This window comes from Ictalurus furcatus, chromosome 28 (genome assembly GCF_023375685.1).
Source record: "Ictalurus furcatus strain D&B chromosome 28, Billie_1.0, whole genome shotgun sequence".
In the NCBI taxonomy this organism is placed as follows: domain Eukaryota; kingdom Metazoa; phylum Chordata; class Actinopteri; order Siluriformes; family Ictaluridae; genus Ictalurus; species Ictalurus furcatus.
This window is the reverse complement of record NC_071282.1, coordinates 4033926-4046514: the sequence shown is the minus strand read 5'-3', so window position 1 is coordinate 4046514 and position 12589 is coordinate 4033926. Positions and strand designations below refer to the sequence as shown.

The 12589-nt window shown below is 40.7% G+C and overlaps 2 protein-coding genes and 1 non-coding gene across 3 annotated transcripts; 2 read left to right on the top strand and 1 right to left on the bottom strand.

The window, feature by feature from the left end:
- Positions 1-231: 231 nt before the first annotated feature.
- derl2 (derlin 2) lies at positions 232-3282 on the bottom strand. The gene is made up of 7 exons (XM_053618349.1): positions 3146-3282; positions 2214-2279; positions 2055-2128; positions 1850-1943; positions 1413-1608; positions 1154-1244; positions 232-749 (listed from the first exon to the last, which is right to left on the bottom strand). The coding sequence occupies exons 1-7, from the start codon at positions 3236-3238 to the stop codon at positions 644-646; spliced, it is 720 nt and encodes a 239-aa protein (XP_053474324.1). The 5' UTR covers positions 3239-3282; the 3' UTR covers positions 232-643.
- mis12 (MIS12 kinetochore complex component) lies at positions 3265-9987 on the top strand. Its single transcript, XM_053618350.1, has 3 exons — positions 3265-3866; positions 5437-6060; positions 7128-9987. The coding sequence occupies exons 1-3, from the start codon at positions 3842-3844 to the stop codon at positions 7181-7183; spliced, it is 705 nt and encodes a 234-aa protein (XP_053474325.1). The 5' UTR covers positions 3265-3841; the 3' UTR covers positions 7184-9987.
- A 1233-nt stretch (positions 9988-11220) lies between these two features.
- On the top strand, positions 11221-11293 carry trnak-uuu (transfer RNA lysine (anticodon UUU)). Its single transcript has one exon. It is a non-coding gene; the product is annotated as a tRNA-Lys (tRNA).
- Positions 11294-12589: the final 1296 nt, after the last annotated feature.

Genomic DNA, 12589 nt, shown 5'->3' with positions numbered 1-12589 from the left:
ACTGTATAATGAACCACCTGCTGCTATTTAAACAACCTTTTATTGATTTTATTCATATGTATGAGGCCAAATACATAACAATATGAATCTTGTTTGTAAACTAATCTTTCCTAATTATTATTATTATTATTAATTTTAATTATTTGCTTGCAGTATTGTTCACCCCTATTTTTTTTAAACAAAGATCAGAAGATTCTTGACATCCAGACAGAAAGAACATTCAGCCAACAGTTAAAGATAACTGCATGTGTCATATACATTTATTTTTGTAAAAAAAAAAAAAAAAGAAAGAAGTAAAATTACAATTGCTCTGGCTTCAGTCAATCCAGCGTTATTTTGTTTGCAGTAGCTCCACATTAGTGATCACTGTTGCACGACACGACGGGAAAAAAAAAAACAAAAGAAAACAAACAAACTGCAAGAGCAACAGCGCTGAAACTTCCAGTTCGGTCTCAAACCCACACACGCAGTCCGAGTGTCAGTCTGGGTCTTACAAGCAGCTTGGAGGGGGAACAAAAAGTACCCGCACGCACACTGCAGGCCTCGCTCAGGACGAGCGGACCGAGTCCCAGTCTTTTCTTACAGCACAAGAGAATATGAGAAGGAGTCCATGGATGTGTGCTCGGAGCGGTGGCGCTGAAGTTTAACCCCCTAGACGTTGGCCCTCGCCCCAGGGAAACCCTCCTGGGCGATCCTCTGGGAGGGGGTTGTAGTTGGGATCTTCCTCTGGTGTGTCAAACAGCATTTTACTGCGGAAAGAATAAGAGTCAGAGATGCATAACCCATATCCCATTATACGACAGAACTGATGCATTCTCGATTCTGATTGGTCAGAGGGTGTTTATTTCTTTATTTATTTTAATACTAGCAATGCTGACAGGAGTTCCAGCTGCAAGTCAGATCACAGGATTACATTAATGCACTGGTTCTAACGTGTTATCGTTTCTATGGCGACAACTTACATGGGGACTCCGCATAAACAGAATTCACATACATGCGCAATCGTTTATATTTTTGCGTAGAGCTGTACGCGAATGGAAGGAGTCTCCAGCGTCAGCATTTTTGTAACATTTTTTTTAAGAGGTATGACGCATCGTTCGTTCATATTTAAAAAACATGTCATATAAGAGGAATAAAACGCTCGTGAACCCACAGAAAAGAAGGGGTTCTTAGCCATCTGCTTCCACCGGGTTGGTTGGGAAATACATCCTCCAGGAAGAAATACACATGCCCGACCGCAATGCCTGCACAGAAGAAGAATAAAAAAAGGCATATCGGAAACAATCGCCAATTCCTACTCCTCATATCGAGGCATAACCAGAGGTGGATATTATTTGAGCGCTACCAGTACAAACAAGTCTACATTAACAACACTAATAAGCCTGAAGTAGTGGCCTAATCTGAATATGTACCTAAAAGGTCTACGATGATGGAGTTGCCCAGGAGCAGGGAGAATCCCATGAGGACCCACGGCAGGAAAGGGGCTTGGAAGTTGAGCAGGCCGAAGAAGTTCATTCGCACGTTGGGGTTCCGTCTGCTCCACACGTACACGAGCATGATAGTGAACGCCTGGCCCAGGAACACAAGACTCACAAACATGCCAAATATCTACATGCGTAATTAAGGGTGGGAAAAACGAATCCGGGGCAACCTAGAGCTTCGGAAATAATTCCGGCTTCGCTCTTTCATGGCACAGAAAAATACTTTTTCAGAATAAAACACTCCACGACATGCTGTTATAGGAAAAATTATCAATGATCAATCCAAAGCGGAGTTAATCTGAAGCTTTTCCTTTCTCTATAACAGCACGTCCCAAAGTGGAATTTGCCAAAACTAACGTTAAGGATACGGTCATGAGTAGACCGCCAAACAGGAACATGAAGACAAAGTCAGCAGTTCTGCCCCGGAACGAGCCCTCCTCCAGCATTCGACAGTAGCGGTATCTGTAGCGATCAGGTTAAGGCCTTTTTTTTTTTTTTGCGAATGAGAAACTGACAGCGTTCCTCCGGCGTACACGTTCCCAGTCGCAAACGTGATCGCGCCATGAAGGATACAAAAAGATCATGTTGAACAAGAAGTTGAAGCCGACGGGGCCGAAGAACAGAAAGTTGGTCACGAGCCGCCATACCTGCAAAGGACGGCGTGTCTCACGTTATTTAACGGTGACTTCTGAAAGCGTGAAACGGAGTACTGACGAAGCGCGACGCACTCACCTGGTATTGCTTTAATATCAAATCAGGGTTGAAGTACAGCTGGAAAGGTGTAATGAGCTCTAATTGCTGTGGGGAGGAAATGTGAGAGAGAGAGAGATGCATGTTAAACATAACCAACATACTGATTTAGATAACTAAACAGCAACGTGAGGAAATTCCGGCTCTTTGTATTCGGCAACTCAACATAACAACTAACTTGTGTCGTGATGTTCTACAATGTTTTATGTATCTGTAAATGGATAAAAAAAAAAAAAAAGTATTTTCTCCCTTGTGGATTAAAGAAAAGTCGTTCTTTAATTTATTAAAACGTTTGCTGGGGTACAAGAGCAATAAAACACTTCAGGGTGGAAACAGTAACACTATATCGCATCACACCACCCTGTCATTGATTATTTTTCTAGATCAGCGTGTCCTGAAGTGGGTTATTCCTTATTCATCACCTTGTGTGAAAGTGAAAGACAAGAGATTCTATATGCAGTCATCTGGAATAGATAAACCCTGCTGTCGTTAGTGAACTATTCATGTTAAGCAATTTTTCTTTTAAACATTAAAGAAACACCAGGATGATGCAGTAACATCTGTTCTGACATCTGTACTTTAACAGGAGTTACAGTGGATGATCGAGCTGACTTGTACTGAGAGGCAGGTGAACTTTTTCACTCTCGACCCTAATGTCATCAGGGCATCACGGCTCATAACGCGCTGGAAATCAATCGCTTTGTTACAAACTCACTTCCTTTCCATGGGTCTACAGCTGTCATATAACCAGCTCACACACGGCGCCATGTCTGTGATCAAGTTAAAACTCCCAGCTGTTAGCAAACCGCTAACTAGCTAGCTAGCAAACTAGCCAACTCTTCGAAAACGTCACTCACTACTGCCTAACCGTCCCTGAATCTTAAAATATGACATGATTTATGAATTTTACTTACAACAGCCGCTGTAGTGAGCACACAGGCCGTTGTGTACGTCCTTGTAACCACTGGAATCTGTAAATATTCCTGCTGGAATGTCTGGTAAGCCATTTTTATTATTTTTTTTTTTTGGCTTGACGACTGTTACACTTCCGGTATCTCTTGACACGTCGTTACATAGAGAAACAAATAAAGAGGGCGGAGTTTGAGATATACATCTCTTATTGGCTACTGAGAGATACCTCAGGGGCACGCGCAGCAATGTGATTGGTCGCTCAGCGGAGCTTCCGATTGCTCGGAAACGTTTTCGGCTATATCTCAAATAGCTCGCTAGTTTCTATATATGTTGCCTACAAAAAAAGGGGTGGAATAAGTCGTGATACACCCTATGTAGTGCCCTAAACAATCAAATTGGATGCATTTGGGATTCAATCAGTCTCCCGCTGCCTCGTGTTTAAACGTTTAAGTGTCACTTTCTGATTCGTCCTGGTTACTGAAGTGTGACATTTTCGTGGTGTTGGTGTTCTGATCTAGTGGAAATCGTTGGGGTTTTTTTTGTATTGTCATGGCGCATACATATATTTATAAATTGTTTCGAAACTAGTCGAGAAACAGGAAATGAATACATCCTGACCACTAGAGGGCAGAGCACTGACGTCATTGCGTCATCTTCAAAGCCGCGAAGAAAAACCGTTTGGCGCGCGGGCTTTGGAAATGGCGGAGGACCGTGAAACAAACAGTGAGAGACTTTAATATGTTTTTAATTTTTTCTCTTTTTTCCCCCCTTTCTTTCTTTCTTAATGTGTTTGTCCATTAGGAAGTTCTCAATCTTCTGTATAGTCACGTTTTAAAGCGCTTTTTGTGTGAATATATAGCGCGCGCGTGCTTGTTTGTGGTGTGATAGAAGTATTAAACAAACAAAACGGTATACAATGTGTTTTATATATATAATATATTTCAAATTTAATAACTTTTCAACTTTTCATTATTTCACCTTAAAGCCAAGCACCACAAAATAGGATGCTTATAATTTTCCTTTACACATTTCAAAATGCGATTTTTTTTAATCCATATAACAGTAATTTCCTGTAATCTAATTCAATATGCAAATAAAATATTAGAATATTAAATGCAATGATTTGCATATCACAAACCAATCTTTGAGTAAATGTGTTTCTAACGTTTTAGTTATATTGTGATAACACTCAGTGGTCAGATTTTCACAACGTATTTAAGAAATTTGTCTTGTACTATATTCATATGGTGTGTGTGTTTTTATTTATTTATTTTTATTTTTTTAAACACTAGAATGACGTGTGTATTTTTGTATAGTTTGATAGATTAAAAGTCATTTAAATGGAAATGGGTCATTGAGAGAAAAGACTGTTGCGTAAACAATTTGTCTTCTGGCTCGAAACATCGTCTAACAAGATGTCAGAATATGAACTATAATATAACGTTATGTGTCAGGAAATAGGTTTTCCAATAATTTGGTTTTGTGTTGAGAGATTTAAAAAATTCTGTTGGTCACCTTCCTGAAAAATAAAATAATGACTTTTATGCTAGCTGTAGCTAAAGGCAAAAACGTAAAAGTATATACCAATAAGTAACAGATTTCCAAAGAAAAATCAATGCCCTGAATTTGTTAAATCCCATATGATACGTTGACCAATTAAGCTGCAAGATTTGTGAAAACTAGCGTGTTTAAAAATCCTTGATGAGGATAGTTAAGTGAAACTAAGAAGTTTTATTTTCCTGTCCAGTTTCCAAACATATTTGTAACATTCGCAAAACAAGTTAGTTCTTGTTATCACTTAGATCGTAGCAGTCTTATGATTATGACAGTAGTTCCCCCACCAGCCAGTCTTATTTTTCCCTGTCTCTTGAAGTTAATTGGGTGTTTTTAAAAATGCAGTTCATCATGTTAGTGAGAGATTGGAAAGTCCTCCATCAGACATGTTGAATAAATGTTTCTTACAGAACATTTCACCGTATTATCCATTAGATGTTTTTCCTTTGTTAAACCGGTTTATTATAGCTTAAGGCATAGATTATGGAGCGTGTCCTCCGTATACTTCCTTTTGAATCAGCTGAATTAGCAATAAAATGTTGGTACAACCCAAACCTGTGATTGAGTTACAGTGTGCACTTAGGACTGATCAATTCCTGTCTCTTTCATGTCATGTGAAATTGCTAGAAATGTTCGTTTCTGTGTCTGTTGATTTTAAAAAAATATATATTTAAAAAAAAAAACAAATCATTGTTTACTGATGTAGATGTGATCTAACGAGTCGGCATATGTTTCGCAGTGGGATCCGTGTCCTCGGATTCCCTCAAGCTGTACGAGGCGCAGTTCTTCGGCTTCACCCCTCAGACCTGCATGATGAGGATGAACAGCGCCTTCCAGGACTGTCTGTACGAGATGCTCGTAGTCGTCGAGTCAGTGTTTGTCCGAAAACTGTCCCAGGGCAAAGATCCGCCCGAAGAGCTTCGCGTAAAGACTCGAGAGTGCACGCAGAAACTGCTGCAGTTCCTGCAGGAACGCTTCAGGAAGCTGTCGGCTCGCATGGAGGCTCTGCTGGTGAGCAGTGTCCTTTCGGTGCCCGAAAACGTCCTTCTGCCTGAAGACGAGTCTCACCGGAAAAACCCGGAGAGCAACGAAGAGCTTTTAAAGCTGGAGGCTTCGACCGCAGAGCTGCAAAAGTCTTACGAGGCAGAGATGTGTGCGAAACGAGCTCTCCTGGCCGAGCTCGCGGAGCAGAAGGAAACGCAGGAGCAGCTGGACGAGGTGCTGCAGTGGATCGACGAGCTGCGTTTATCCTGGAGGAAGGAGGGAATGGGAAATATCCGAGACAGCTTCCAGAATATGATTGAGACTGTGAACCAACTGCAGGGTGAGATGGAGACGATCCGGAAGAAGAGCAAATCCTTAGGTGAAGTGTGATACCTCTTTTTTCCTGTGCCTTCTTCAATGACTTTCAGTTGCATACTAGTGGTAATTGGCTGTGCAAAACGGTCCATCCACAAGGGGGCAGCAGCGCGCAGTCCGATTATGCCATCTTGTCGAAACGTCCAATGTGTTCTTCTCAGCGAAGGCGTCAGGCTTGTATGTCTGGCCTTCCTTCTTTGACAAATGAAATGCAGTCACCCAAAATCCCCACCTTTTTCAACCAAATCCACTGTCTATACTACTCTAAGGCCAGATTCATGTGGATTCTCTCCTTTTATCTTCAGTGCAATGAGATCAAACTGAATTTCCTATAATCCCAAACCTCTGTGCTTTCCTCCTTCTTCACAGCAGGAGGCCTGTAGACCCAAACAAGGGGCAGTTCCATGATGGTAGACACTGTTATTCAGTGATTTTTTTTTATTTTTTGTTTGTTAATAACTGGCACTTTAGCTCTGAGCAAAATCTAAATTTAATAAATAAATTCCCATGTTTGTCATGTTGTAAACACAATAAAAGTTCATGTTCATTTTTACTAGTGTGTTTGAATTGAAAAAATAAGCGATTTTATTCATTTATTTTAATTTGGCGTGATTCGTATATAAAACTCCTGACCAATTATGACATTGGAATTGGCTCAGCAAGATACAGATAAAGAGTCTCCTTATACGAAATTTATACAAACTCCGGCGTTCTCGTATAATATGAATGTTTTTCTGAAATAAATGTATTCTCTCGAATGCCACACTTCTTTTGTACATGTTCATACCAGCGATCTACAAGTAAATTTGCTCACACACCGTTTGATTAAATGAAGCTCGGGAAGTATAGATAAATACAAGAAGAAATTTAAAGCCAGTATGTTTTTACATCAAGGCCAGGAAAAAATCGAAATAAATAATACTCCTGACTGAAAGAGTACGACGGCTTTGTTGTAGGCAGAGCCGAGGGAAAGACGGGATGGGCGCAGTAAGGGGTCGTGTGGAGCGAACCACACAACCCCGAGTTAGCAGCCTGGATGAATTTTTTTCCTCTTTCATCTCTCTCATTAAGACCTAAGCCGGAACAGCAGGAGTCTGCTCGCTACCAGTTTAGCAGGATGGAGGTGAATCAGATCAGGAAGGCTGCCAAACCCACACACACTTATGGAGCGTGTCGCAAATGCTAACGTTTGCTATGGGTTCTTAAAAGGTAATTAATTGATGTTGGGGAAAAACTAAGAAATAAGAAAAGCGTTCTTGAGAATGACTTGGATGCCTTGTGTTCGTGCACGCGTACTTTTCAGTGCTTTATCGTGATCAGGGCCAAGGTTGGATTTGGAGCCTATCCTGGGAATACCGGTTGTGAGGTGAGAATACACCCTGGATGTGATGGCAGTCCATCGCAAGGCAGCATGCATGTACAAATTCACACGCTCATTCACACCTAGGGGCAATTGCTCATAGCCAGTCCAATGCTTTAGAAAATGGTAGTGCCAAAGCACCCCGTTTCAGTGGTGGCTCAATGGTTCAGGAATCGGGTTACTGATCAGAAGGGGTGGGGGTTAAAGCCCTCAGGCGTCCACCATTGGGGTCCTTAACCCCACCTGCTACCCACCAGCACCATATCATTCTGACCCTATGCTCTGACTCCAGCTTCCTAACAAGCTGGGAAATGTGAACAGGATAATTTCACTGTACTGCATTGTATTTGTGATGAACCAAGGCTGCTAATGGCATGTTTTTAGGAGGTGGAAGGAAACCTGAGGTATCCCAAGCAGATAAGTGGGGAAAATGCAAAACTTCATACAGATAGTAACCCGAGCTCAGGATCAGACCGGAGACCCTGGAGCTGTAAGATGCCAATGCAACCCACTGCATTCAGGATGATTCTTAAAAATGCCTAAAAAGCCATAATATAAAATACTAACTAGACATGAACTGTGGCCTTTACTGCAAAACTGTGAACTGGAAACACCTCACCTGAACACATTATTGGGTATGCTAATAAAGAGTCCTTATCTTCTACATCAACTACTAAATCTCACTAGCGGCTATGATGAAAGGGTTGCGTTGAGCTTAAAATGTGAGTTTAATTGGCGTCAGACGCATTACTGCGGTCTTGCGAGCATATGAAATTTCCCCTAGGCCGGAATGACCTTGGACAGCAAGCCATGAATGCAATATTAAAATAAAAAAGCACTAACATTATGCTGAGGTCATGTATTGAAGTGGTCTACATCTTGGAGGTTATGGCTACATGCCACTATTATGCATGAAATTCAGAGTATCGTAGAGGCGCCCAAGAGAAATAGATTCGTAGTGATGCTTCTGGAAATCATTTGCGTTAAGTATTTTCCCAAACCAAACGCTGGGGTTGATAAATAAAATATGATGTGACTTGAAATCCACACGCTCTGTCTGCGAAAGACCATCTGAGAGTGTAAGACATTAGTTCAAAGCCTTCAGGCATTTTTTATTCTCTGTGCTGGAGCCATAGCATTAGAGATTGGTATTCCACTCGTTTATCACTGAAAGTTGCAGTTTCCTTCTGTGAATCAAATATGGGAAGTTCAGAATGTCACACGGCATTCATAAATAGGACACGTATAATCAATACATCATTTTTAAAGCGTCGTGCTGCTAATCTATAGCAGCACCTTGTAGCCAGACTTGTCAATTATGCGTATTGATTTTTATTTATTTATTTTATTTGAAGTCAGGTCGGGATTAACTTGTTGATCGTAATGCAGATTTGTCCTGCTAAAACGTTCTGTTCAAATTACAAGTCTTCCAACTGAATTCCCTTTCCCTCCACTTTTTTATTTTTTTTCTTTCTCACAGACTTTACCTATTGGTGAACAGCTGTGCAGCCTTGAGAGCACAGAACAAGGATGCAAGTATATTTGTTTTATCTTTGTTTTTTTTGTTTTTTACGTTATCGATTTTGAGTAAGATGTCAACCTGTTCAATTGCCTGAGCTAAATTCACGTTTCCTTTTCACTAATCAGACCCCACATGGTGACTTGCTGGAGATCCTTTTTTTTTTTTTTTGGGTTTGCCAAGTCAGAGGCCTTTGTTCAATAGCACTTGTTCAAGCTGTGAGTTTTGATTGACCTGCAGGACCCCTTTTCTATCACATGCTGCAAGCTGTAACTGGGAAAGAAAGCAAGGTGGAGGAGCAAGAGCAAGGTGGATCTGAAAGAACCTTAAGGAACCATATGAGTCAGTGCTTACTTTATGATTTGATATGAATTACCATCTGAACCAAGTTATGTGTCAAAAGGTGTACCCATGCTACTCTAGGGTCCCCTGCCTGAGAAAAACAGAGTTTTGTATATTCTCCCTGTATCTGTTTGAGTTTCCTTTGGGTTCCCCGGTTTCCTTCCATGCTGGTATTGGAAACATGGATTGGCTATGCTAAACTGCCTCTAGGTGTGAACGAGTGTGGGACTGTGCATGGGTGGTAGCCTGCCATGGACTGGCATCCCATCAAGGATATATTCCTCTTGTGTCCTGTATTAAAGGGATAGGCTGTGGATGGACTGACGTCCCATCCAGGGTGTATTCCCGCCTTACATCCAGTGTTCCTTGGATAGGCTCTGGATACTCTTGACTAGGATGAAGTGTGTACTGAGGTTGAACGAATGAATGTTTGACCAATAGCTTTCCTTCAAGGCATTAATAATAATAATAATAATAATAATAATAATAAAGGGAAAGACAGCAATGTGAGACTGTTGGTTTGTCCATTAGTTTGGTAACATTTTAATTGCAGTTTTTTAAAAATCCATTTACTGTATAATTCACTTGTACATACCACACACACCGACAAATTCCTTGGGAAATTCCTTGAGTCCTTGAAATGTACTTTCCCCTTAAACAGCCTGACCATTTCCATCACCAAGTTGACAATTGTTATTCGGAAACATTCCAGGCACTCAAAGCAGTTTTATTAATGTAAATCACGGAATGCAGATGAGACGATATGAACATTCGTGCTATGTGCCCATCCCCTGGTCCTTTAAACCTAGGCAAGAAGAAATCTTTGGGGGAGGGGACATAAAGCTTGGCATGGCGTTGGTGGACAGCTGGTGACAGACTGTTTGTTCTTCTTTGGGAAAGAAGCCCAGCACAACCAGGAGGAGGTCACCTTCTCTTTAGCCAAAGCTTTTGGAGAACCTCTGATTTCTTTGTGTGCCGACGGCAGTGGGTTAGAAATAGAAGCCGCTTGGCATTGACATTTTACCATTTTTGGAAAAGCGTTATATTCATTTAGATCTAGGTTTGATTATATGTGTATACCATCAGAGTGTAGATCAAATAGCACTAGCATGCATGGGGAACAGCAGATAAAGAGGATATCTGATAAATATAATTACTATGAAAATATAATATTGCTGCTACTTGTCATCAGCATATTAATCTGATCTTAATTCAACGGAAATGCAAAAACATAGAAAACACCAAAGAATATCATCTCTAGTAAAAGCTAATAGAACTCATACCAGTTACAGTCATTTTTGCCAGAACAAAAGGCATAATTGGAGGTCACAAAATGGTGACCCTGCTATAACTCTGATATAATGATAGTTATGATGATGATACAGTAGAGATATGTGGTATATCTACTGTGAACTTTAGTAGTGTTTCAAAGAGTTGTATTGTCTGAAAATGAACCAAATAAAAAAATCCCAGACTGTGGAATCTATTCTTAAATGACTGAATCATTTAACGAATGAATCATGTTATGAATGCTTTTCAGCTGCCCATGGGCCTCTGTGCCATGTTGCCTGGTCAGGGAATTTTATACAATGGATGTCTGGGTTTTGGCCCAGTTTATAGGTTTGGGTGTCAGTTCATTTACTGCAAACTGATTTGATGTACTGTATGAAAAGCTGTTATCATCATAGGCAAGGTAAGCTCCATAGAAAGATCTTGTAAAAGGATACACAAAACAGTTGGCAGGTAATGTTGCCAAAGTGAGGCAGTATACAACCTAAGATGAACATTTAAGGAATTATAATGTTAAGGATTAAGGGTGTTCATCAAGTATTCACAGCACTGAGATTATACCTCATGACCTTTTTGATATATTCTTAAAGGAAAATAAGCTGTACTGTAGCACATGATGTAGTATGTTTATATTGAGATACATATATCGGGGTGCCTGGCTAGCTCAGTTGGTAGAGCATGAGAGCTTTAATCTCAGGATTGTGGGTTTGAGCCCCACGCTGGGCACCAAAACCCAGCCACTGGGATTACACAAACTAGTGCTCTCTCAGCGCCAGTCCCGAGCCTGGATAAAACGGAGGGTTGTGTCAGGAAGGGCATCCGGTGTAACAACTGTGCCAAATCAAATATGCAGGCTCATAAACCGGATTTCCATAATGGAGATGGATGATCCACTGATGACCCCTAACAGGAGCAGCCAAAAGAAGATGATCTTGAGGTATGTATATTGAGGTTTCTCTGTAATGTGACAAGCATTTTTTTTGTCTTATTATCTTCAAGAAAGAGATAGAAAAAACAGATAGACTGTTTATGTTTGCTATAGCATAAGTGATAGAAACTAACTTGTTTAGTAGATGTTCCACAACATTAAATGTAACTATAAATGGATAAAAGGTACAGTGCCATTCTTTAACCAATCAAAATTGTTATATGTAATTGCTGTGGTATATGAGGAATAAAATATGTCAGAATACAATGTTAAAGGAAAAGAATCAACTTTGGGGAGTCTGATCTTCACAACACATGTTTGTGGAAGTGTATCATGGCACGAGCAAAGGAGATTTCTGAGGACCTGTGAAAAAGAGTTGTTGGTGCTCATCAGGCTGGAAAAGGTTACAAAACCATCTCTAAAGAGTTTGGACTCCGCCAATCCACAAGCAGACAGATTGTTTACAAATGAAGGAAATTCAAGACCTTTGTTACCGTCCCCGGGAGTTTTTGACCAACAGAGATCACTCGCAAGAACAAGACGTGTAATAGTCTGTGAGGTCACAATGAAACACAGGGGAAATTCTAAGCAACTAAAGGCCTCTCTCACCTTGGTTAATGTTCATGAATCCACCACCAGGAGAACCCTGAACAACAATGGTGTGCATGGTAGGGTTGCAAGGAGAAAGTTACTGCTTTGCAAAAAGAACATTCTGCAGTTTGCTAACGATCACATGGATGAGTCAGAAGGTCAATGGAAAATGTTTTGTGGATGGATGAGAAGAAAATAGAACTTTTTAGTTTAAATGAGAAGGGTTATGTTTGGAGAAAGGAAAGCATTCCAGCATAAGAACCTTATCCCATCTTTGAAACATGCTGGTGGTAGTATCATGGTTTGGGCCTGTTTTGCTGCATCTGGGCCAGGACTGCCATCATTGATGGAACAATGAATTCTGAATGATACCAGCGAACTCTAAAGGAAAACGTCAGGACATCTGTCTGTGAACTGAATCTCAACAGAAAGTTTTAGAATGGCCGAGTCAAAGTCCTGACCTTAATCCAATAGAAATGTTGTGGAAGGACCTGACGCAAGCA

Coding starts and splice junctions, on each gene's coding strand:
- mis12 (XM_053618350.1), top strand. CDS start 3,842: ATGGCGGAGGACCGTGAAACAAACA. Junction 3,867..5,436: donor GGAGGACCGTGAAACAAACA/GTGAGAGACTTT, acceptor TATGTTTCGCAG/TGGGATCCGTGTCCTCGGAT. Junction 6,061..7,127: donor GAAGAAGAGCAAATCCTTAG/GTGAAGTGTGAT, acceptor TCTCTCATTAAG/ACCTAAGCCGGAACAGCAGG.
- derl2 (XM_053618349.1), bottom strand. CDS start 3,238: ATGGCTTACCAGACATTCCAGCAGGAATATTTACAGATTCCAGTGGTT. Junction 2,129..2,213: donor TGATATTAAAGCAATACCAG/GTGAGTGCGTCG, acceptor CGTCCTTTGCAG/GTATGGCGGCTCGTGACCAA. Junction 1,245..1,412: donor CATCATCGTAGACCTTTTAG/GTACATATTCAG, acceptor TCTTCTGTGCAG/GCATTGCGGTCGGGCATGTG.